General features: G+C 39.7%; 1 protein-coding gene across 3 annotated transcripts in view; it reads right to left on the bottom strand.

Moving 5' to 3' along the window:
• PPP1R9A (protein phosphatase 1 regulatory subunit 9A) overlaps nt 1-21,908 on the bottom strand; it is a 206,017-nt gene that overhangs the window by 11,782 nt on the left and 172,327 nt on the right. The window contains exons 12-16 of one of the 3 annotated variants that reach the window (XM_067562170.1): nt 18,073-18,111; nt 9,894-10,051; nt 8,984-9,284; nt 1,350-1,446; nt 1,174-1,251 (exon numbers count right to left, since the gene is read on the bottom strand). In XM_067562170.1, coding sequence (XP_067418271.1) covers nt 1,174-1,251; nt 1,350-1,446; nt 8,984-9,284; nt 9,894-10,051; nt 18,073-18,111 — 673 coding nt within the window. The remainder of the gene's footprint in view (nt 1-1,173; nt 1,252-1,349; nt 1,447-8,983; nt 9,285-9,893; nt 10,052-18,072; nt 18,112-21,908) is intronic. The other 2 variants (XM_067562171.1, XM_067562172.1) reach the window with 2 other exon arrangements.

Here is a 21,908-nt window from a genome sequence, read left to right on the forward strand (position 1 = left end):
CTGCACTGATTTACCCCAGATTAGGATCCGGCCAGCTATTCTCGGTGACATCAATGGAAGTTGTGTGCACCAATCTAGAACATTATATTTAGCGCAACAACCCTCTCCTCAGACAGAAGGTTAGAACATTGGCTTAATGTTTGTAAAAAGTTTTAAATGTATTATTGCGTCTCTCTGTATGTTAGCAAAGTTCCACAAATCACTCTCCACAGTACCCAAGTCAAAAAGATTTCTGCAGAGGATTCAGAGTTGGATTAATTTATTTACTTTGATTGTTTATTTACATTATTGTTTTTCTTTTGCATTTGTGTTACTTTCTGCAAGTTTTGGAGTCAGTTTTTTTTTGTTTTTGTTTTTATAGTTTCTACTATAACATTTCTGGCATTTAATTCAAAGGCTTGCCCTTTCATGCACACAGCCATACCACCTTGGGCTGGGATCTTGTCCGAGTTCCTCAGTACTTGCACAGGAGATTTTCAAGGAAAGTGCACTGTATGTACTATGGGAAAGAGGCATGGTGCTGCCACTTCTGGGTTTTTGTGTTTGTGTGAACAGACGTGCTGGCGATGGTGTCTCATTAAGCAATTAATAGCACAGTTTGCAAAAGTTGCTGTGGCCAAAGTCTAATATGTAATTTTCCTAAATATCTTCCAATTATTATGAAGCTGGTCACTTTCTGAGGTAAGCTGTTTTCGAGTGCTGCTGCAAAATATATTTAAGGTCTGCTGTCCTCCATCCCATCTGAGGCTGCTTTTCAGTATTGGATGAAATGTGTGTCACGCTTTTAGAATAAAGGACCTGACATACATTTTATATAGGTGTGTTTGTGAATTCTAATAACCTATGTGTGCAGCTCCCATCAATGTCAATGGGAGCACAGGCAGATCTTGGGCATTACATGGCTCAATCTATTTTTAGAGTACAAGTACTTATTATTTTGCTGTTTGTTAAAATATCCTCCCCTCTATGATGTCAATTTCTCTTTAAAAAGAACTGGCCACAATAGGGATTCATGGAAGCTAATAAAAGCAGAATTTGGCCCGATGGGTATTAATTTTTTCTAGCAATACACACAGGAAAGCTGGTTTATTGGTGGTTTCATCTCCTGGACAGCACAGTTTAGCCAAGGATTTTGGCATGAGATGGATTACATATTTGTTCTTTTATCCATACCTGGTGCCACAGGCCACCCTAATGACTTCTCTCTCTCTCCATTTCTTGCCCTTGTGGGAACTCCTTCTCAAGGGACCCCTATAACAAGATTAGAGAGCATCAAAAAATGTCCTTTGAAATCTTGCTTTCCATCCCCTTTGAATAAAAATCTAGTTTTTAAATAATAAAATGCTTACCCAAGATCCACAAGCTTTTGTTTTATTTTTTCTGCCTGCCCCATAGTAGGGCTGGTTGCTCTTGATGATTGGGGACCTGTGTGATCACCTAGGATACCTTTGTACACGAAAAAATATACATTATTATTTTATCTGATAATAAACAGTGACTCCAGAAGCGTTCGTGTACATGTACATTTGTACATATATACCCATTATATATATATCTATATAAAGATTGGGGCATATCATTTAATTAGATGCAACCACAGAAATAACAATCCTTCTTTGAAAAGAAGGTAAGAAGTACCTACATGAACTGCTTTGAATCTTGAGAGAAAGTATTAAGGGGAAAAATGGGGGAACTTATTTTGATTGAGTTTTAATGTAAGCATTTGTAATAAGGCAATTCACACATATAAGACTAATATGGAGAAATATGAAAAACAAGTAACTTTTAACCCCCTGGAGGATCTATCTACTCTATTTTTGCCATGAACAAGTTTTTTGGAGGTATATTTTACTGTCAAAGATGGCTGTTGAGTATCTGTTCTGAATGACTCCAGCAACTTTGGAGAACTGGATAATTTTTATGATGGGAGTGCCAAGAGATAATAATCTATTTTGTTTTCATGCCTTGATTAAAGAGGACACTGTCTACTTGTAATCTAGACAATTGGTAAAAATTAGTTAAAAATAGCTTCAGTTTCTACACTTGCTCTGAGACCCTGTGCCAATCGCTACCATTTTACAATCATATCTTCCTCTTTTGATCTCTCTGTTACTGTGTGATAACCCTACAAAAACAAAAGGGGAAACAAACAGAGCCTCTAGAGTCAAAACAGTGAAACTGAGTATACAAAAGTGCTGTAAAATCCTTAACACAAACAAAATGAAAAAAAATAGTAGTTAAAAAATGTCAGACACAAATGTGCAATATGGATTGACCATGTCTCTGAAGTATTCTACAGGGAATGAATAAAGATCAGCAGCCATTCATTGCCTTCAGTTTCTTGGTGACTTGGTGATCACATCCTGATCACACACTGGTTCTACACTGGAGCAACTGCCTTGGCTTCACTAAATTTACTCCTGATTTCACTGGTGTAACTCAAGCCCCTAGAATTAAGAACAAGCAAGCAAGCAAAAAGCAAAAACTAAGACAACCACAGCTTTACTCACTAAGGTCCCTATTCTGCAAGCTACTCCTTCAAAGGGGCTTTTCATAGGCACAGGGCTGCATTGCATGCAACAGCTTGCAGAATCACTAAGGGCTTCCTCAAAAACAGTTTGCTGCAGTGGAACGCACTGAGACACAAATATTTTACACCAGAAATAACATTTTGGCATATTTTTTATTCATGAAATAAAAGCAATATGCAAGTGACTCATGGAGCATGATGTGGTAGGCCAAGAAATGCAAGTGTATTATAATACACACACTCTAAAAACAAGTTGTTTTCAGTGACCATGGATTATGCCTTAAATAAGGCATTCATGAAGATCTGACACACGACCTTATGTTAAAACAGAAAACAAGCATCAAGTTCCCAAAGGGGAGACAAAGAGAAGTAGTACACAAAGGGCAAAACACATGCCAAACTATCTCAAGCAGCAATTCATCCTACAACAAAGGCTGATGAGACTGCTATGCAAATTGTACCCATGCCTGGCACCATTCATATCACAGGCTATGTTTACACTGATGGCGGCAAAATCGCCGCAAAATCAGTGAGACCCGCTCAATTGATCAGGAAGTCGACTGAGGAAGTCCACCCCTTCAAGTAGCTCAGTGCAGTGTAAACAGCGCGCAGAAGCAGTCGACGTGAGTTACACAAACTACTCTGCGTAGTTTGCGTAACTCCCGTCGACTGCCACCAAATTTCCAGGTAAGTGTAAACCAGCCACAGTGTATAGAGAGTAGATCTTCTTACGGTGTCTCTTCTGCCTTTCTTGTGTATTCTTGTCATTTAACCATTGTAAATGTTTCAGTTTCCATTAGCATTAGGAATTCCCAGATGAGTCACTTTATTTTATCACTGATATTTAAAATCAGAATAAAATTGAACTGAATGAAGCTACAATATGTGTTGGGTTTGGACAGACAGACAGGAAAGGGACAGAGTGAAAGCACCAAGACACGAGCTACAAAACAAGATCAAATTCAGGTCGATATTCACTCCAGCATTCATTTTGGTTTTAAATCATGTCCTGATTTTGAAATGTTTGTGCTATGTACAGAGAAGTCCAGTTTGCGCATTAGACTATCACCTATGTATACAACTCAAACTAGAGAAACAATCTATGATAGAGCTTTGTTGTACATTTTTGTTAACAAAGTGCTTTGAGGATCTACCATAAAGAGAAGACAATGAAAAAAGAACAAGAGGAAGAAAAGCAGAGCTGAAACAATTGGGGAGACAAACACTACAAAAGCTGTGAAACACACTTTGATTTTTTTTAAATAACAACTGAAAAACAAACATGGCTTTGCTGGCATTATATATGTTTTGGTGCCAGTCCTGTAAACCCTTATTTATTTCCATTGGAATCAATAGGACTATTTCGCAGAGTCAGGATCTGCAGATCAGGAGTTATACTGGTAATAAATTAATTCTAGATTTTAGAAGGAACTGGTCTTTTGCTAATTTAGAGTATAAAGGAAATAACCCCTTTGGAAATAACTCCACATTGGTAGAGCATCCCTAACTGCCTCTGTTATCCTGACTTTCAATCTTGCTAGTCACCTTCCAAAAGGATTTTCCCCTCAACAGATAGCATAAGGGCCTTGTCACAGTTCTATTGATCTGGCACAATTTATTATGTCAGTGTTTTCTCTGTATACAGAAAACTTGTCTCTTTCTGAGAAAATGAGATGTTTCAGGATAGACTGCACCAGCACATTTTAACAACTTCCCACATTATCCCAGGCAAAACTATTTTCCCGCCTATTTGATAATAGGTTCATGAGGGGCCTTGCATTCTGAAACTGTGAAATGGACACACCTTCTGAAGGGAGTACAGAAATGAACTGCTTACTTGTGCCATTGTGTGGCTGTCCCTAGCATCGTGCAAGAGATATTATAAACTAACTAGTTTGTATGTAAGCAATCATCTGATTGACTGAAAAGGATTAGAATGAATGCAATTATCTCCTAATAAATACACATGCCTGGATCATAACGCCTGAAGAACACACTGGGTTAGACCAATGGCCCAGTATCCTGTCTTCTTCCGACAGTGGCTGGTGCCAGATGCTTCAGAGGGAATGAACAGAACAAGGCAATTATCCAGTGATACATCCGCTGTTGTCAGTCCCTCAGCTTCTGGCACTCAGAGACTTAGGGACATCCACATGGTGGGGTTGGGTCCCTAACCATGTTGGCTAATAGACATTGATGGTTCTTTCCTCCATGAACTTATCTAATTCTGTTTTGAACCCAGTTATACTTTTGGCTTTCACAACATCCCCTGACAACAAGTTCCACAGGTGGACTGTGAGTTGTGTGAAGAAGTACTTCCTTTTGTTTGTTTTAACCTGCTGCTTATTAATTTCATGGAGTGACCCCTGGTTCTTGTGTAATGTGAAGGCACAAAACAGCACTTCCTTATTTGCTTTCTCCACACCATTCATGATTTTATAGACCTCTATCATAACCCCCCTTAGTCATCTCTTTTCCAAGCTGAACAGTCCCAATCTTTTTAATCTCTCTTCATATGGGAAGCTGTTCTATATCCGTAATCATTTTGTTCCATTTTTTATAGCTTTTCCAATTCTAATATATCATTTTTGAGATGGGGCAACCAGAACTGCATGAAGTATTCAAGTATAGGTGTACCATGGATTTATATGATGACATTATAATATTTACTGTCTTATTATCTATCCCTTTCCTAATGGTTCCTAACATTCTGTTAACTTTTTTGACTGCCACTGCACATTGAGCTGATGTTTTCAGAGAGGTATCCACGACGATCCAAAATCTCTTTCTTGAGTGATAACAGCTAATTTAGACCTTATGATTTTGCATGTATACTTGGGATTATATTTTCTAATATGTATTACTTTGCATTTATCAACACTGAGTTTCATGTGCCATTTTGTCACCCAGCCATCCAGTTTGGTGAGATCCCTTTGTAACTCTTTGCCATCTGCTTTGGACTTAACTACCCTGAGTAATTTTGTATTGTCTGCAAGCTTTGCTACCTCACAGTTTACCCATTTTTCCTGATCATTTATGAATATGTTGAACAGCACAGCTCCCAGTAAAGATCCTTGGGAGAAACTTCTATTTACCTCTCTCCATTGTGAAAAATGACCATTTACCCTCTGTTTCTTGTCTTTTAACCAGTTACTGATCAATGAGAGTTCCTTCCCTCTTATTCCATGCCTGTATACTTTGCTTAAGATCCTTTGGTGAGGGATCTTGTCAAAGGCCTTCTGAAAGTCCAAGTAATACTATATCCACTGGATTACCCTTGTCCACAAGTTTGTTGACCCCCTTCAAAGAATTCTAATAGATTGGTGAGGCGTGAGTTCCCTTTACAAAAAGCAATGTTGACTCTTTCCTATCAAATCATGTTCATCTACTTGTCTGAACATTCTGTTCTTCACTATTGTTCCAACCAATTTGTCTGGTACTAAAATTAGGCTTACCAGTCTGTTATTACCAAGATTGCCTCTGGAACCTTTTTCAAAAATCGGAGTTACATTAGCCAGCCTCCAGTCATCTGGTACTGAGGCTGATTTAAGTGACAGGTGACAAACCACAGTTAGTGGTTCTGCTAATTCCTATTTGAGTTCCTTCAGAACTTGTCATTAATTAGAATGCTACACAACATCCATACAGATGTTTTATTAAACCAATCATACACAAAAAATATTTTATAATATTATGGGTAGTAAATAATATATTAGTAGCTTATGATCAAGTAGTACTTTCATAGATTTCATGGATGTTTAAGACCAGAGAAAACTAATATGATCATTTAATCTGTCCTTGTGGATAACATCTGTGTATTTTCAAGTATCAAAAGACTACATATTGGTCCTGGAAAATTATTAAGATTTCAATTTTTATTATTTCCTTTATTGTTATAATTATAATTGTTATTTCTCTGATTGCACAGTGACACAGAAATCTAAGCCAATTAAATAGTTATATTACATTTTTCCGTGGTGGCAAAGGAGATATTTATAAAAAAACTGGGACAAATTTTCTGTGCTCATGATTATATTTAAGTTATTGGAGATGTGCTGTATGCACCAGTGGTGGCATTGGCCTCTATGACTGAATATCTCTTTGGTGATCTGTTTTGATCATATTGTTTGGACTTTTAGAATTTTGTTTAATTTTTCAGATGTTTTAGTCTTTCTTTAACTGGGTTTTGGTTGGTTGGTTTTTTTAGCTCCTAGTAATTTTGAAGGGGGCTGCTTTATAAATAAGGACCCAGATCTTCAGTAGTACACAGTGTAATTCGGGGGAAAAACTACTCTAACTCACATCCACAGCTAACAGCACCAAGAAGCTGATAGAGAATCCAGACCTAGCTCTCTTCCCATATACACACTCCCTATGCCAGCAACAGTAAGGCAGGAGAAGTAGCTTTAAAGCACAAGAGGATCCTTCAGTAACCACGTCTGCTGTCTTTAGAGCTGGTTGGCTGATATTGCTGTATGAAATGGCCACACCTCAAGAGAGAACCTGAGCTAGAACTATTCTAAAAAAAAATTAAAAATATTTTTTAAAATAACTTTGGAATGTAATGTCTCTCATTACATTGTAAGTGTTTAAGCTAAGGCTTTCCACAACACTTTAGCTTTTCAGATAAATACTTGAAAGGAATTTGTTATTTGCTGGCCCATTTCTTGTACTGTAAGAATTTTTAAGCCTAGTTAATAATCAATTAAATGCTGTTATAAGCAAAGTCACTGCAGCACTGTCTGCCAAATACTTGCTTGAGGATATCACTGTAATGAAGAACTTATTACATGTAAATGTTTCTGTCTGAAATTAACACATTCTACTTTGATTGTCATTAAACTCTGGTTACACACAGAAGCACTGGTTGTTTGTATAATGTTCACAGTGGGAAAAGCACGTCACCTCTGCATCAATTAAATATAGATTAGTTCCAGGACCTACAATGGTGGGAGAGGGCAGCAAGTGGGATGTAATTTCCCGTGTTAAGATTAATGATGTCATTAAACACATATGAAAAGACAATAGCAGAGAAGGAAGGAGGGTTTACCATGTGAGTGCGTATTCAACTAGATTTTGAGATCTAAAGCCACCCATTTCAGTCAAGTTTTCATCAAATGCAATTTTCACCGAGCTCATGCAGCACTTATGATTTCACTAATAAACATGTTTACACAGAACTAAGGCTATTTAGGCTTATAGTTTCATCCACATATAACTGCACATTGCACACAGGCTTTGAATTTTACTCCAATTTATTAGCTATCCCACAATTAGAGTACGATACACAGGGATATATAAAAGGAATCTCTGGTGGCAAGGTCAGAATACTGACATTAAGGTTTACCTTTTCCAAACCCAGTGTTTTGAGAAGAATCTGTTGGAGAGGGTCTTATTATCTATCATATTATGATGGGGGAAAACTTGACTTATAGTAAAACAATGGAAAGATTTTTCAGCAGCAGATCAATAAAACCAAAGTAAATATTTATTTTTAGCTCATTTAATTCAGTGTCTTTTATGAAAATGTTAAAGGTCCAATCCTAAAAGTCCTTATTTAGACAGAATTCCCTTTGATATGAATGCTAGTTTTGCTTGACTAATAATTAAGGAATGCATATATCTAAGTAAACAGATACATTACAAGTTCAAATGCCTAAACCAGCCACATTGGCACTACATAGGAGCTGGAAAAGGAGTAGCACTTTGAAACTATGATGTAGTACAAACTTTGAAACACCTGTGTGAGCTACATAGAAATGCACTGTATTTTACATCTTGGGAAACTGAGTCAGAGAAGTACTGACTTGACCAAAGGTTCATAACAAGCAATTGGAAATGTTGGGTTTAAAACAGAGGAATTCCTGGTTTTCAGTCTCTCGCTTAATCTAGAAGACCACACAGCCTCTCATCTATTAACAAAATTACAGTGTCTATGCTATGCTCTACTACATATAACCTTCATCATGAAACACAGGTAACAATGTCACCAACAGATTCTGAGTTACTAACACTTTTATTAAAGTGCCTTTGAAGATTTTAATACAAACACTGAAGTAGGTTCTCAAGCATTAGTCCCGTATACTCTACTTAGAAAGTAAGTAGAGCTGGCTGAAACTTTTTGAATTTTGACAAATGTTTGAATTTTTAAAATTTCAAATAAAAAACCCCCACCACATCTGGGATAAAACTTCCAAAACAATGTTGTGATATTCCCTCCTCCTTTTTTCAACCAGCTTTAGGGGAAAAAAGAAGAAAAAACTGTGGTCTTGATTTGATCTGTGTCCCTTCCTCATGAAGAGAGATGCTATTTTCTGACTTCAAGGTGTATAAAAGAGGTTTTGAGAACAGGGCCTGTTAGCGATCCAAGTGCTAATAAAACAAGAAAAGTGCACCATGTAAACATAAGTGAACAAAGTGACACGCTTACTCATTTGTAAAAAATAATTATACCTTCATCGTGTAAAACATTCCTGTTGGTTGAGTGATGCAAAGGAGATGTTTCAGAACTGTGACCGGATTTTGAAGGAGAGGAAAGTGGAGTGTCTCCCCGAGCATAGTGGGAAAGCACATCTCCTTTGTGCTGCTGTCCTCCTCCTTGGTTTTCAGCTATGTTGTCAAATGAGAATGCTGCACTGCTAGCCACTGGGGAGAGGGAGGAAGCACCAGAATCTGATGCTGGTGAGGATGCTCTCATACATATGGGCAGAGGTGATTTTGAAATGTGCATGGGACTACTGTAACTGTCTGAAGGCTGTGGGTATAAGAGATTATAAAGCAAGTTATGCCTTTTAGCAACCAATCAGCGCAACATTTAGTTTGAACATGCAATCCTTTCATATAACAATAGTTTTAAGAGCCTTTATATTTTAAAGCAATGTTCTAGTAATTCATACTGTAATTGATGCATAGGTGTTGCAGACTAATAATTTGCTTTCATGTTCAAGAGGCAGGATCAGCGAAATCAAAGAGCTACCTATTAAATTAACTGTCATTCACATGGAGAAATAAACAAATGCAGCATTCAAGTTCACTTCTCCTTCCATAAATTAAAATGACCCGCTATGCATAGTGCTCTTTGTTAGTTCATTATACAAATGGAGAAAACAATGAAGTTACCTATATAACAATAGCATAACACATGAAAATAAGCCAGAAGCCTGCTGTTCCTGTGAGAAAAACAGATGTGCAGCCTCCAAGGCAACAGGACTTGCACACTGTTCAAAGACTATTATCCAGAGTACGTTGGCCACAGATGAATACATACTACCTGCACTAAAATGAAAGGACGAAGACACAGGATGAAACAAATTACAAGGGTAATCTAGCACATCATACTATGAGAAAGGGAAGGCCTTCTCACCTTTCGTTCAAGGCTGTCCTCTCCATCAGTTGAACTGATACTGTCATATAGCCTTGTTCTAGTAGGTCTCTGCCGTTTGTTCCTTACTGAAAGTGGAGCTCGAGTTTTCAGCGCTTTGGAGTCCAGCCTCTCTGTTTCTGGGACTGCTTCATTGAAATCTATGAAAACAGGATTCAAAGCTATTTAATAAAAACATTCTTTGGATAAAATCAGCAATTTAACTCGCATCAGATTACATAAAGGGGCCTGATCTGCAAATATATTCAAAAGTACATGCACTTTTGCATGCCTTATTTGCACGTGCAATCACTGAAAGTGGGTGTACAAATTTGTTATATGCATGTACAAAAAGCCAGGCATTTATATAAGCTATTAGCAAATCTACAAATGCCATTTCAGTAACTGTGCGTGGAAATTAGGCATGCAATTGCACACGTTGAAAAATCAGACCCAGTAAATCAGTGAAATATTTTGTAAGGTCATAAAAATCAGTCACAACATAAGTCAGAACACAAAACAATACAACATCTCATGGTGTCAAATACAGAAGTGATACATAAAGTGGTGTTAACTAGACCTATTTACATTAATTTAGACTCCCTTACACCCACTCTATCCACCTGCACAGAAGACCACACCACTGTAATTTGCATAACAAGGCAGAGAAAGAAGGTGTACATTAAAGTAACCCTCACTCATCTGTAATGTACACCTTCTTCCAGCTTCTGGGCAAATAAATGACACAAATTTAGACTCACTGGGCCAAATTATTTACCCGGGGCTTGAACCTTTTTTGCCACATGAGCACTGCAAAGGGGCTCGAAGCTGGCCACAGCTCTCCCAAGTGCTCACTGCAGCCGCCTACAGGTATAGAGGAACAGGATGATGGCAGGGAGAAGCAGGTTGCATCTCTGCTCAACTATTCCAGCTCATAGCTTGCATATGATTGCTATTAGGGATTATTTCCAACTATTGCAAGCTACAGTGGCCCCAAGGCTGCTCTAAATTTCACCAGGGCCAGTACAGCTTAAGAATCAGAAAGCCATAACAGACTCTGTCCCATGCCAAGTTGATCTTGGCTCAGGAAAAAAGCTGCTTCCTCACATGTCGGTGTAAACAGGCTAAGGGCATCTAAGCATAAATAATATCTAAGTGAGCATAAGTGAGTTTAACCTACATGTAACTTCTGAATTTGGCTCTTTATGTTTAAGAGAAGCGCTGATGAGCCAAAGGTAGTGTTGCGAACCTTCCCAGGGATTCACCCACTTTTGTGTGTGTGTGTGTGTGTGTGTGTGCGTGTGTGTGTGCGCGCGCGCGCGCGCAGTATATCCATGTTTCTGTTCTATAAAATGAGGAATCTGATTAATCAGGCTGTTTTTAAATTCCTGCTGGTATGCAATGCAATTCTGAGAGTCACAATTTATTAGTCAAATTAATAAAAGAAAGGAGGTGACAGAATGGAGAAATCCTGGTCCTTCTCTAGAGATTTGGTTTCCAGGTTTATGTCTGAGTGACAATATAACCATTGTATATGCATCCCCATCCCCTCTGTGAACAAACGCATCATCTTAGTGGACCACTACCAGCCTCAGCTGCTGCTTTATGCCTCTCTGGCCCTTTTTGAATTGCTCCTGTTATCATCTCACTGGATCTTTCCCTTTCTTATTCAGAACTCTTTCAAATATCTGAAGCCTTCTAAAACCAAAAATAACCAAACCACAATAACCACCACCCCAGAACCAATGGTCCCTAAAACAATGGGACTTTAGGTGGAACTGTAATTCAAACACATCCTCACATAACCATGTGTCATTAGCTACCATGCTCTCCTAACCAGCAGAGGAGTGAAGTTCTGGAACAGCCTTTCAAGGGGAGCAGTGGGGGCAAGAAACTTAGCTGGTTTCAAGAATGAGCTTGATAAGTTTATGGAAGGGACAGCCTAAGTTTATGGGACAGCCTAACTTGGCAATTAACTGATCTTTGACTACTAGCGGTAAATAAGCTCAGTGGCCTGTGATGGGATGTTAGATAGGGTGGGTTCTGAGTTACTACAGAGAATTCTTTCCCAGGTGTATGGCTGGTGAGTCTTGCCCACATGCTAAAGGTTTAGTTGATTGCCATATTTGGGGTCAGGAAGGAATTTTTCCCCAGGACAGATTGGCAGAGGCCTTGGGGTTTTTTTGCCTTCCTCTGCAGCATGTGGCATGGGTCACTTGCTGATGGATTATCTGTATCTTGAAGTCTTTAAACCTTTAAAGTCTTTATTTGAGGACTTCAATAACTCAGTCATAGGTTAGGGGGTCTATTACAGGAGTGGGTGCATGAGGTTCTGTGATCTGCATTGTGCAGGTCAGACTAGATGATCATACTGGTCCCTTCTGACCTTAAAGTCTGAGGATTCAGGGGAGAGGGCAGTCTTCACTCTGATCATCCTTTCAGCACAGTCTCCTTAGCCATGTATGGGAGCTGTCTGTTTCTGTCTTTTCCCACAGTAAAATGACTTCACAAGATCATCAGCAAGTTAACATCTCAGCTTTGTGGGAAAACCTCAAGAGGTTCGAAATACAATTTCCATGCAAGAAAATGTTGAAGTCATTTCCTGAGCCTTGTCACAATAGCGCAAATAGGATGAAATTAACCAATCCAGGAGGGCCTATGAAAGGCCCTCTGCACTTTGGAGGCATTGCTTTAGCCTTATAGGATAGGGGCACAGATGGAATGATCATGCAGGTGTGCCCGTATGTGAGATGGAGGGGGATTTTGGGCCCATCCAGAAAAGCTGACAAAGGTGTTGCTGAATGTGGGCCAGGAGGAGGACTACTGGATCTGCCATTTTGCTGATGAAGTGGCCCAAAAGCCCCATGCAGGATGTTCGGCAGGGCAGTAGCTGTTATCCTACCCTACAGGGAAGAATAGTTATCATAAAGGGCTGAGTGCAAGCTGGGGAGGTGAACTCCATCACCCAACCCTTGCCTACATCTCTGTATAAAGCCTGAACACTTGGGATTTGTACAGGGAAGGTGAATTTCATCAACAGGGAACTCAAATTAGTCCACATGAAGAGATTACAGATATGTGATTATTAACACAGATGATAAGAACTGGGTGCTGATACCCTTCCATCCTCCCTTACTCTTACGTGCATGCATGCCTGCCTACCATAAAACTTTGTCAACCCAGGCGTTGAATGGGAAATGGAAGGCTTGCCCTTTTGGATCCTCTTTCTTTCCTCTACCATGGGCTGACCTATACCATATCTGAAGCAAATGCTCAGAAATAACATTTCACAAAAAATGGAACAATGGAACAACCACATTTTCTCAAAACACAAATCTGGGCTCAAAGGTGATCTAATCAAAAATGCCTTTTGAACAAGGAAAACTAGTCAGCTTAAACTTAAATACGTGACTCTCTCTACAAATTGTGTTAACATGCTTGCAGTATTTCTAGAAAGCTTTTTATCTTTCATTTGAAAGAGGCCTGAATATTTTGGCAAACTAAACATTTTGTGAAAGAGCAATAAGATGCAATTGATCTTTTAAAATTTGTTCTCTTATTGCATGCCAAGAGAGAAAATAAATTCTCTACCGTTTCAATTTTCTCTCCCCCAACTACTCTCCCAAACACAATTTGTATTAGAGCCCACAAATTTACTATACTTCTATATGTACAATGCAAGAGTTGTGGTTTTGTCAGTTACTCAGATGCTTTCTGTGTCAAGTTCCAAATCTGCATAGCCAAATCGGGGAACTTCCAAACTTGATCTGCTTATAAAGGCAGATAACATCCACAGCATTCACAACATGGTAATTAAATGTATGTTTCTTGTACAACTAGATATTAACCAGGTGGAACTCCTGTCTGGGATAAACTGGTCCCTGTTCTAACCACTGCCAAACAGAGATGAACATAGGCCATGCTGTGCAATTCTAGAACAAGATGAAAATATTTTATATACACAGAACTTGGTATATTGGTCTTTATTATGAAAAAACAAAAAAATGAAAACTGAGCAATAGCTCAGCTTGCAACTATTAAAGCACTGATGATTTTCAAACCTCCTATCCTGGGTTACATTGTACTAATCTTCAGAAATGCCAGAGCTATCAAGTGATCTCAAGTAGATTATCACTTCTTCATTTTCCTGTGCTCTATTTGATCAGGGCAGGAGAGACATTATTGCTATCCCCTGGGAAGGGATAAAAAGCAATCCCTAGCATCAAGTCATACTGAATCTGATGCAAGAGAGCAAAGAAGAGCTGGACTGGGCTCTGCTGCTCCCAATCAGACGTTAAAAGTTGTCTTGCTACAGCTGCACCTTGTCAGGAACGAAGATAATCCTGGCCCCACTGAAGTCAATGGCAAAATACCTGCTGACTTCAGTGAAGCCATGATTTCACCCATGACCTTCTAGAGGCTTCCCATGCCTACAGTCCCTGTAGAGCTGCTGGTATGCCATCCACCTGCACAGGATTAAGAGATGGCTTCAGCATCACTTCTTTATTTTCCTAGACATATGCTCTCCTCTTCATAGTAAAACTACACTTACAGTGAAGCTTTTCTTTAGGGCAACAACCCTACTTCACTGTATGTGGGTTATATTCTGTATACAGAGGATACCACAGCACCATTGGCATCGTCTGATTTGTGAAAATATTGCAAATGTTCCATTGGCTAATAACACATTTTGAGACACAGACATGACACACACACCCACGCACAATTATCAGTAACATTAAGCAAGGTCACCAGGTGTAACTCTTTGTGTAGTTCTCTGAAATAAATCGCATAATGGATTGGGGTCCTCCCTCCTCCTGTTGTAAACAAACTTATGAAGCTATTTGAAAATTTCACCTTTTTACAAACACTGGAGTAATATGAAGCACTTACACAGTCACGTAGACTTGGAAGTGATAATGGGAGCACTCTTGGTTTCAAAGGTATAAATGAAGGACATGACCCTGCAAACCCTGTCTCGTATGCACAGCCATGCCTACACTAAAGACATTTATTTTTCTATATGAACTTTTCTAACCCTTTGGAAAGCTTGTAAAACACATCATACAAAAGTGCTCCAACTGTCTTTCGTTTGCTCCAAAAATCATTTTCATTAGACTTGCTTTCAAGTCTAAGAACCATTTCTTAGGGGTTTCAAGTCTAAGAACCATTTCAAAGGGTTTCAATGTGAACTGTTTTAGTGCCAGCGTGGAGGGAAACAGCTTAACTAGCACCTGCTGCAGTTCCTTAGCAGTTGGCCGTCTTTCAAAATGTCCCCAAATCCAGTGTTTCTGCAAGTTATGTTAGGAAGGAGAGGTTACTTACCAGTACAGTAACTGGAGTTCTTCCAGTTGTTTTGTCCCTATGGGTGCTCCACTTTAGATGTGCACGTGCCCATGCCCTTCTGATCAGTGATTTTTGTCAGCTATGTCTGCAGGACTGAATCTGTGCTCTACACCTCCACATGCTCCAGACCGAGGGCATACAGGGAGAAGCAGACCACTGCCGCTCCAGTTCCTTCTCAACCCTGATGTCCAGCAGGCAAGGATTCCAAGGTAGAGGGGAAAGGAGAGAGGGTAGCAGAAGCACACAGAGAGACAAAACATCTCAAAGAACTCTAGTTACTCTATAGGTAAGTAACCTCTCCTTCTTTGTGTTATTGTCCCTATGGGTGCTTCACTTTAAGTGAATGCCAAGCAGGGCCACCTCGATTATGGAGGACAGTGCTGAGAAGGCAGATTCAGTATAGTTCAGGGAACAGCCGTTCCCAAGGCTACGACTGGTCTGGAAGCATGAATGCATAGAGTTGAGAGAAGATGTGCACAGATGACCAGGTAGCAGCTTCGGGTATGTCTGCCATGGGTGTGTTCTTAAGTAAGGCTACAGAGGCAGATGGTGCCTGGGCCATCACCCTAGGTAGAGGATGAATCTGAGAAGCTTCATAACAGGCCAAGATGCATCCTGATACTGATTTAGGCAGCTTTTGGGTGGAAATAGAGGCTCCTTTCAGCCTCTCTGCAAAGAGATAATCTAGGAGAAGTTCTAAACTGTTTAGTCATGTCTAGATAGAAAGCAATGGCTCTTCTTACATCTAGAGTGTGGAGACCGGCTTCTTCTCTGAAAGCATGAGGTTTGGGTAAATACCAGTAACTGAATGTCTTGGTTGATGTAGAAGTCCAATGAGACCTTAGGTAAGAAGTGAAGATCTGGATATAGAGACACTTTGTCCTGGAAGAATATTATGTACATACATAAGCACTCCCCACTCCTTTATCATGCTGGCAGAAGGGATGGTTATGAGAAACAAGGTTTTGAAGGAGAAATGGAGAAGGGAACAGCTCCCCATGTGTACAAAGGGTGGTTTCCACAGGGCATCAAGAAGTAGATTAAGGTCCCAAAGCCGGGTTAACTCTGAAACATGAGGAAAAAGATTGTTCAAGCCCTTGATCAACCCTTGACTGAGTGACTTTTGAACCTGGGTAGGAAATGATGCCAAGTATATTGAACTGCCCAGAGCTCAAGCAGATTGATGTAAAGTGATGACTTCTTGCACTGTGAAGTCCTGGAAATCAGCTCCTCAACCTAGCAGGGAGGCATCAGCAGCAATGATCTTTGTGGACAGTCAACACAAGCATGAAACTCCCACACAAACGTTGTGGTGGGGCGGTCCTTCCACCAGCTCAGAGAGTCAAAGACACTCTGAGGTTCAACGGATACCTTCTTGGACAAACTGTAATTGGGAGTATAGATGATTCTGAGTCAGCCTTTGAGGCATCAAGAATGCAGACCAGCAGGCTCTCTTTCAAATGTAGACTTCCATGTGTCCTAGAAGTTGAAGAAAGACATTGCTCTGGTTTGAGGGCTCTGCTGTAGTGTAGAGATGAAGTTGGACATCACAGAAACCTGCCTGTGGGTAGGTATGCTCTCCCAGTTGTGGACTTCGCGGTGGCTCCAATGAAGATGATGTGCTGGACAGGTGTCAACATAGATTTTTTTGCACTGAGCCAAAGACACAGAAAGTGGAAGAGAGCTAGGGCCTTCCTGGCTGCTGATGGAACACTGTGGAAGGAATGACTCTTGAGGATCCTGTTATCCACATGGGGGAAGATAACTATTCCCACTTGTAGATGATGAGCCAAAGAACCAAGAAAGCTTTGTGAAGATTCTCAGAGCAGTTGAAAGGCTGGAGAGAAGCACCTGCTATAAACAGCAAGTGTTACAATTACAAACAATAGGAAACATCTGTTGAGCAGGATGCATAGCTACATGAAAGTGGGCACACTGGATATCCTGCACAAAATGCATGGACATGTGCACACCTAAAGTGGAGCACACAAACAAACAAGAATTTGAAGAAGAGCTGTGTAACAGTTACCCAGAGAGAACTGCAAATCAAATGGTTTAGGACAGCGCACATGTGGAGATGGGGGAAAAGTGCAAACCAAACTGGCATAGCTAGTTTTGATGCACTGAACTGTTCGTGTTTGTATCCTGTCAGTTCATTTATAAATAGTTCAGTTCTCTAGTTCAGTATATACTTCATTGACCATCAAAATAGAAAGTAAGATATCAGGCTCTGTTTATATTTTTCTGGGATTTAAGGACAAATCATGTTCTTTGACAGACGCATACTCTTCAAACTCTAGTGACTACTACATACGTTTGAGGGCAAAATATAGGGAAAATCCTGACATCCTTATTCATGTTTACTCTTTCTTATTCTGACAAAATTTCCACTAATGTAATTGAGGGTTTTGTCAAAATTAGGTTGTGTTAGACCATGACCTTGAACCTACAGCTCAGGAATAGTTTATCTATGACCGGCAAAGACGATATTAAACATGCCACTGCCTACACTGACTTCAAAATCACATTTAACATCATGTGAGTTAATATGATTCCCCAGGGTTGTGTTCTTACACTACCTGATTTTCTAGTGAAGACAAGCCTCAGGAGTTTCTGTCTAAAGATTCAGGAAAAACTGAGTAAGTACCTCAGGATCTAGCCCCATATGAAGAAGTCCAGGATTGGACAGATGATGATAGTGATTAATCTGTATTTGTCACACTCTTGGAATTACACTTCTAAGAATTAAAAAGACAGAGTGGGCTCACCACGTGACTGTCACAAAGACTGCACAATACACTACACATCACAGAATGTGCTCTGGAGAAGCACTTACCAAAGACATCATCGGGATCTCCACCCTTTACAGCTCCTTCTGTGAACATGCACAGGCTGATTAGTTAATGAAGGCGTTACTAGACACAAGATATGTGGTTTTCTTAAAAAGCTTTCACATGAATGACATTATTAAAAGTAGATCCTCCCTCAGAACATAAAATTACCAATAAAGCATTATAGTCCAAAAAGAGACTCTGATATGGAATTCACTGAGCGAAAACAAATACGGAAACCCACAACACATTTTTATACATTTCTTTAGTTTACAATTGATTTTTTTGTTTTTTATTGCCACAACTGCAAACTCAGCCTGGAATCTGAAAATCACACTGGGCTCTTTTTCCTTTTTGCGTTAGCAGCAATAATATTCTGCAGTCAAAATTTAACTATTTTTCAATGAAGATTGTACTTAGACTATAATGTTCAAATCTGGACACCTAAGCCCACATCTATCCACCTAATAAGTGGTCTAGGTATTCAGAAATGGTGAGCACTACAGCTGATTGGGAGTTTTCTGATCGAATGGTCTTCCATGGAAAATGCTCATTTCCTGAAAATGAAACATTTTGCAGATGTGTGTCAATTTCAATGAAATGTCATTTAAAAAATTAAACAAAATAAAGCATTTCAAAATAATGGAATGGAACATATCAATTATTTTGTTTCAAAATGACTTTTCATTTAGAAATTCCTTTAATTTTATATTACAAAAAGTTAATATTTTTTATATTGTAGTTGGAACAAAACACTCTGATCAATCCAAAACAAAACAAAAACATTAAGTTTGTTTTGCAGGAAATTTTGAATTCTTTGTTTTCGTTCTGTTCCTAAAAACACCCAAACTGAAAGTGTGCCATTTCCCATAAAAGGGAAAATTGGATTTCTGCTTAGCTCTACTGAGCAGCCATAGTTCCTATATGTACCTACATACTTATTAAACCCACAGACCTGGCCAATGAATTAGGTGCCCAAATATGTAATCAAATATCTAACTTCATGCAACCAATTTTGTTTGCTGTGTTGTACTCATGTACTTTTCCAGTACCTGATGACGAGTTTTGGGTAGCTCAAAAGCTTGTCTCTTTCACCAACAGAAATTGGTCCAATAAAAGATACCTCAGCAACCAATTTTGAAAATTTTAGCCTTAATGATTGGTGCTCAGATATAATGATGGCAGATGCCTTAGAACAGATTTCAGCTCTACATCTATGGCTGTATTGGCTCTTTAGTAATGACAGCTGTAGAGTTTCATTTTTTGTCAGCAGCACATGCAGCTATGATGCAGACACACAGAGAGCAGCTATTCTGAATACTTTTCAGAAGAGGACCTTTTTTACTCAGCCAGTTTTCTGACTCACACCACTTTTTAGCCATTTTTATCAGGTTTATCAAGAACCTGAAATGTTACTGTAAATATTTGCTGTGACATATAATGGGCTGTCTGGGCGACATACACAGATGTTCTTGTCATCAAATAGCTTTTGCAAATTTCAGAGATTTCAGTGAAACAAATACTTATTAGAAAGAAAGATGCACAAACTGTGATTTATGGGAACAAATTCTGCAATGTGGCAGGACGCTTTTAGAAAGAGTCTTTTTTTATGATGTTACACTCAGTATTTCAGATTGATTTGCTTGCAGAGTAATATTTAGTTTGTGTTCACACATGAAGCAATTGTTAAAAATATCAATATTGATAAAATGTTCATAAATCTGCCAAAAATCAACACATCAGCTAATCTAATGCATTCGTCTATGCCAGAGAGGATTTTTGTTTTAACTAGACTTTAGTATTATTTAATATTTATGTAGCAGCAGCGCCCAGTGCCTGTGATCAGGATCAGCACCTCATGCAAGGCATTGCACAAATATATAAGTAGACACTGATTTTGCCCCCAAAGATGCTTAATCTAAGGCCCTAAATCTGCAGTTGGCTCCAGTTGGGATCCACTTCCTTGGTGCCAACTGGCAGAGGGCACAGGGTGCTTGGAGCGTTACAGGTATCCCCTGAATCAGATATATGCATAATAGTTCACCAGTGGTGGCATGTGAGGTCTCTAGCAAGAGCCAGTAGCCCACTAGTTGTCATAATTGTTGTAAGATGTTTGTATGGGAAGTAGTTTAAGAGATATGTAAAATGTAAAATATTAGGTTCAAAAACTGTTGGAGTAAAGTTGGTCATCTGAGCCAAGGTGAGCCTCAGAGCTGACTCAATCAGCATATAGAACAACTAATACCTGTGGAGACAGGTTATGTTTACTGTCTGAGCCAGGTGTGGACTTGAGAATTTACCAAGACCCCAAGATAAGTCTCTGAAAAGGGGACCTCCTGAGGTATGAGACAACAGCTGAACAGCATAAAAAAAGAGAAGAGGAGACAGGCTTTCATCTTTCATCTAAGAGACAAGCTGACAGTGACTTGTCGCATGAACAGATCACAGCCAATGCTGGCTGAAACACACTAGTATGACTTTGGGTGTGTATGTCTAGGCTCTAGAATGCATGTTATGATTTTATTTTATAGGTAGCCATTTGATTCCAATATTTCTACTTGCTATCACTTGAATCTCTGTCCTTTGTTGAATAAACTTTTACTTATTTTTACTGTAAACATATCTAAAATGTGTGTGTTAGGGCAGTGATCTAAGCGGAACTGGGAAGCTGGTGTATTGCTTCTTTGGGAGGAGGAAATCTGTGAACACTGCAAGTGTCCACTGGGACAGAGGCTGGACACTCCAGGGAGACACTCAGAGGGCTCAAGAGTTGGAACGTGCCTCATGATAACCTGTAGAGCAGTGGTTTTTAAACAGGGGTATGCAAGCTCTCATCGGGGGGGTACGCGAGAAAAATCCTTTAATGGCAGACAATGCATTTTATTTAGTAACACTTGGCAATCTAACCAACATTTAATCTCCTTTCTTTTAAAACTGCAGCCACATTGGCATGCATTTCCTTTCTGCTGTGACTCAGAATCAGAGGTTTTCAAACTGTGGGGTGCGGCCCCCCCCTTGGGGGAGGCAGAGGAATGTTCAGGGGGACGAGCGGTGATGCCAGGCGGTTCGGGCACACCCCACAGTTTGAAAACCTCTAGAGGCTGTTGCTAAATGGACGGCAGAAATATGGGGGGGCATGTGACCCCACATGCCCCCCCATACGCTTCACTTCTGCCTATCTCAGATGGGGGTATGTGAGAGACTACATTATTTGAAAACCACTGCTGTAGAGAGAGCAGGACCAGCATAGGCCTAAAGGGGAGTGCGTATGTGGCCCTGGCCAGTAAAGTCGTGGAGCTGCCTGACAGCAGTCACAGACAAGGCTTCCTCACGCTAAGGGCAGGTGATAGCAACCCCCAGGAGGCTTTACAATTTTTCACTGTCAAGTTCTGAACATTTGAAAAGTTTCTTGGTCTACATGACCCAAGAGATGATTGATTACAGGTAGTCCCTGCTTTGCCATATCCCAAATCTCAATGTTATCCAAAGTTCACATCTGGTCCTGTGTTTGCAGTGCATATCAAGACCTAATCTGATTATACAAACCCTTAATTACACAAAAGTTTCACATGCCCCTGAGATTTACCTGTATAATTAGCCCTCCCTGACTCTTAATAATTTTATTTGATGAGGAACTTGCATTTCATTGACACACAGCTCAATCCTGTGAGGAGTTGAGCACCTCCTGCAAGGATCCTATGGGCATCAATAAAAGTTGAGGGCACTCAGTACCTTGCAGAATGCAATGCAACTGTTAGGATACCTTATGGTTTTGGGAAGCCAAGGCTGTATGGGTTTTCACAGGATCATTTTTGTTTGGGTTGGGAATGACCTTTAGTGG

Source organism: Emydura macquarii, unplaced genomic scaffold, assembly GCF_026122565.2.
Source record: "Emydura macquarii macquarii isolate MOO-44397 ecotype Brisbane River unplaced genomic scaffold, CSIRO-AGI_Emac_v2 contig_2422, whole genome shotgun sequence".
NCBI classification, from domain to species: Eukaryota; Metazoa; Chordata; order Testudines; family Chelidae; genus Emydura; species Emydura macquarii.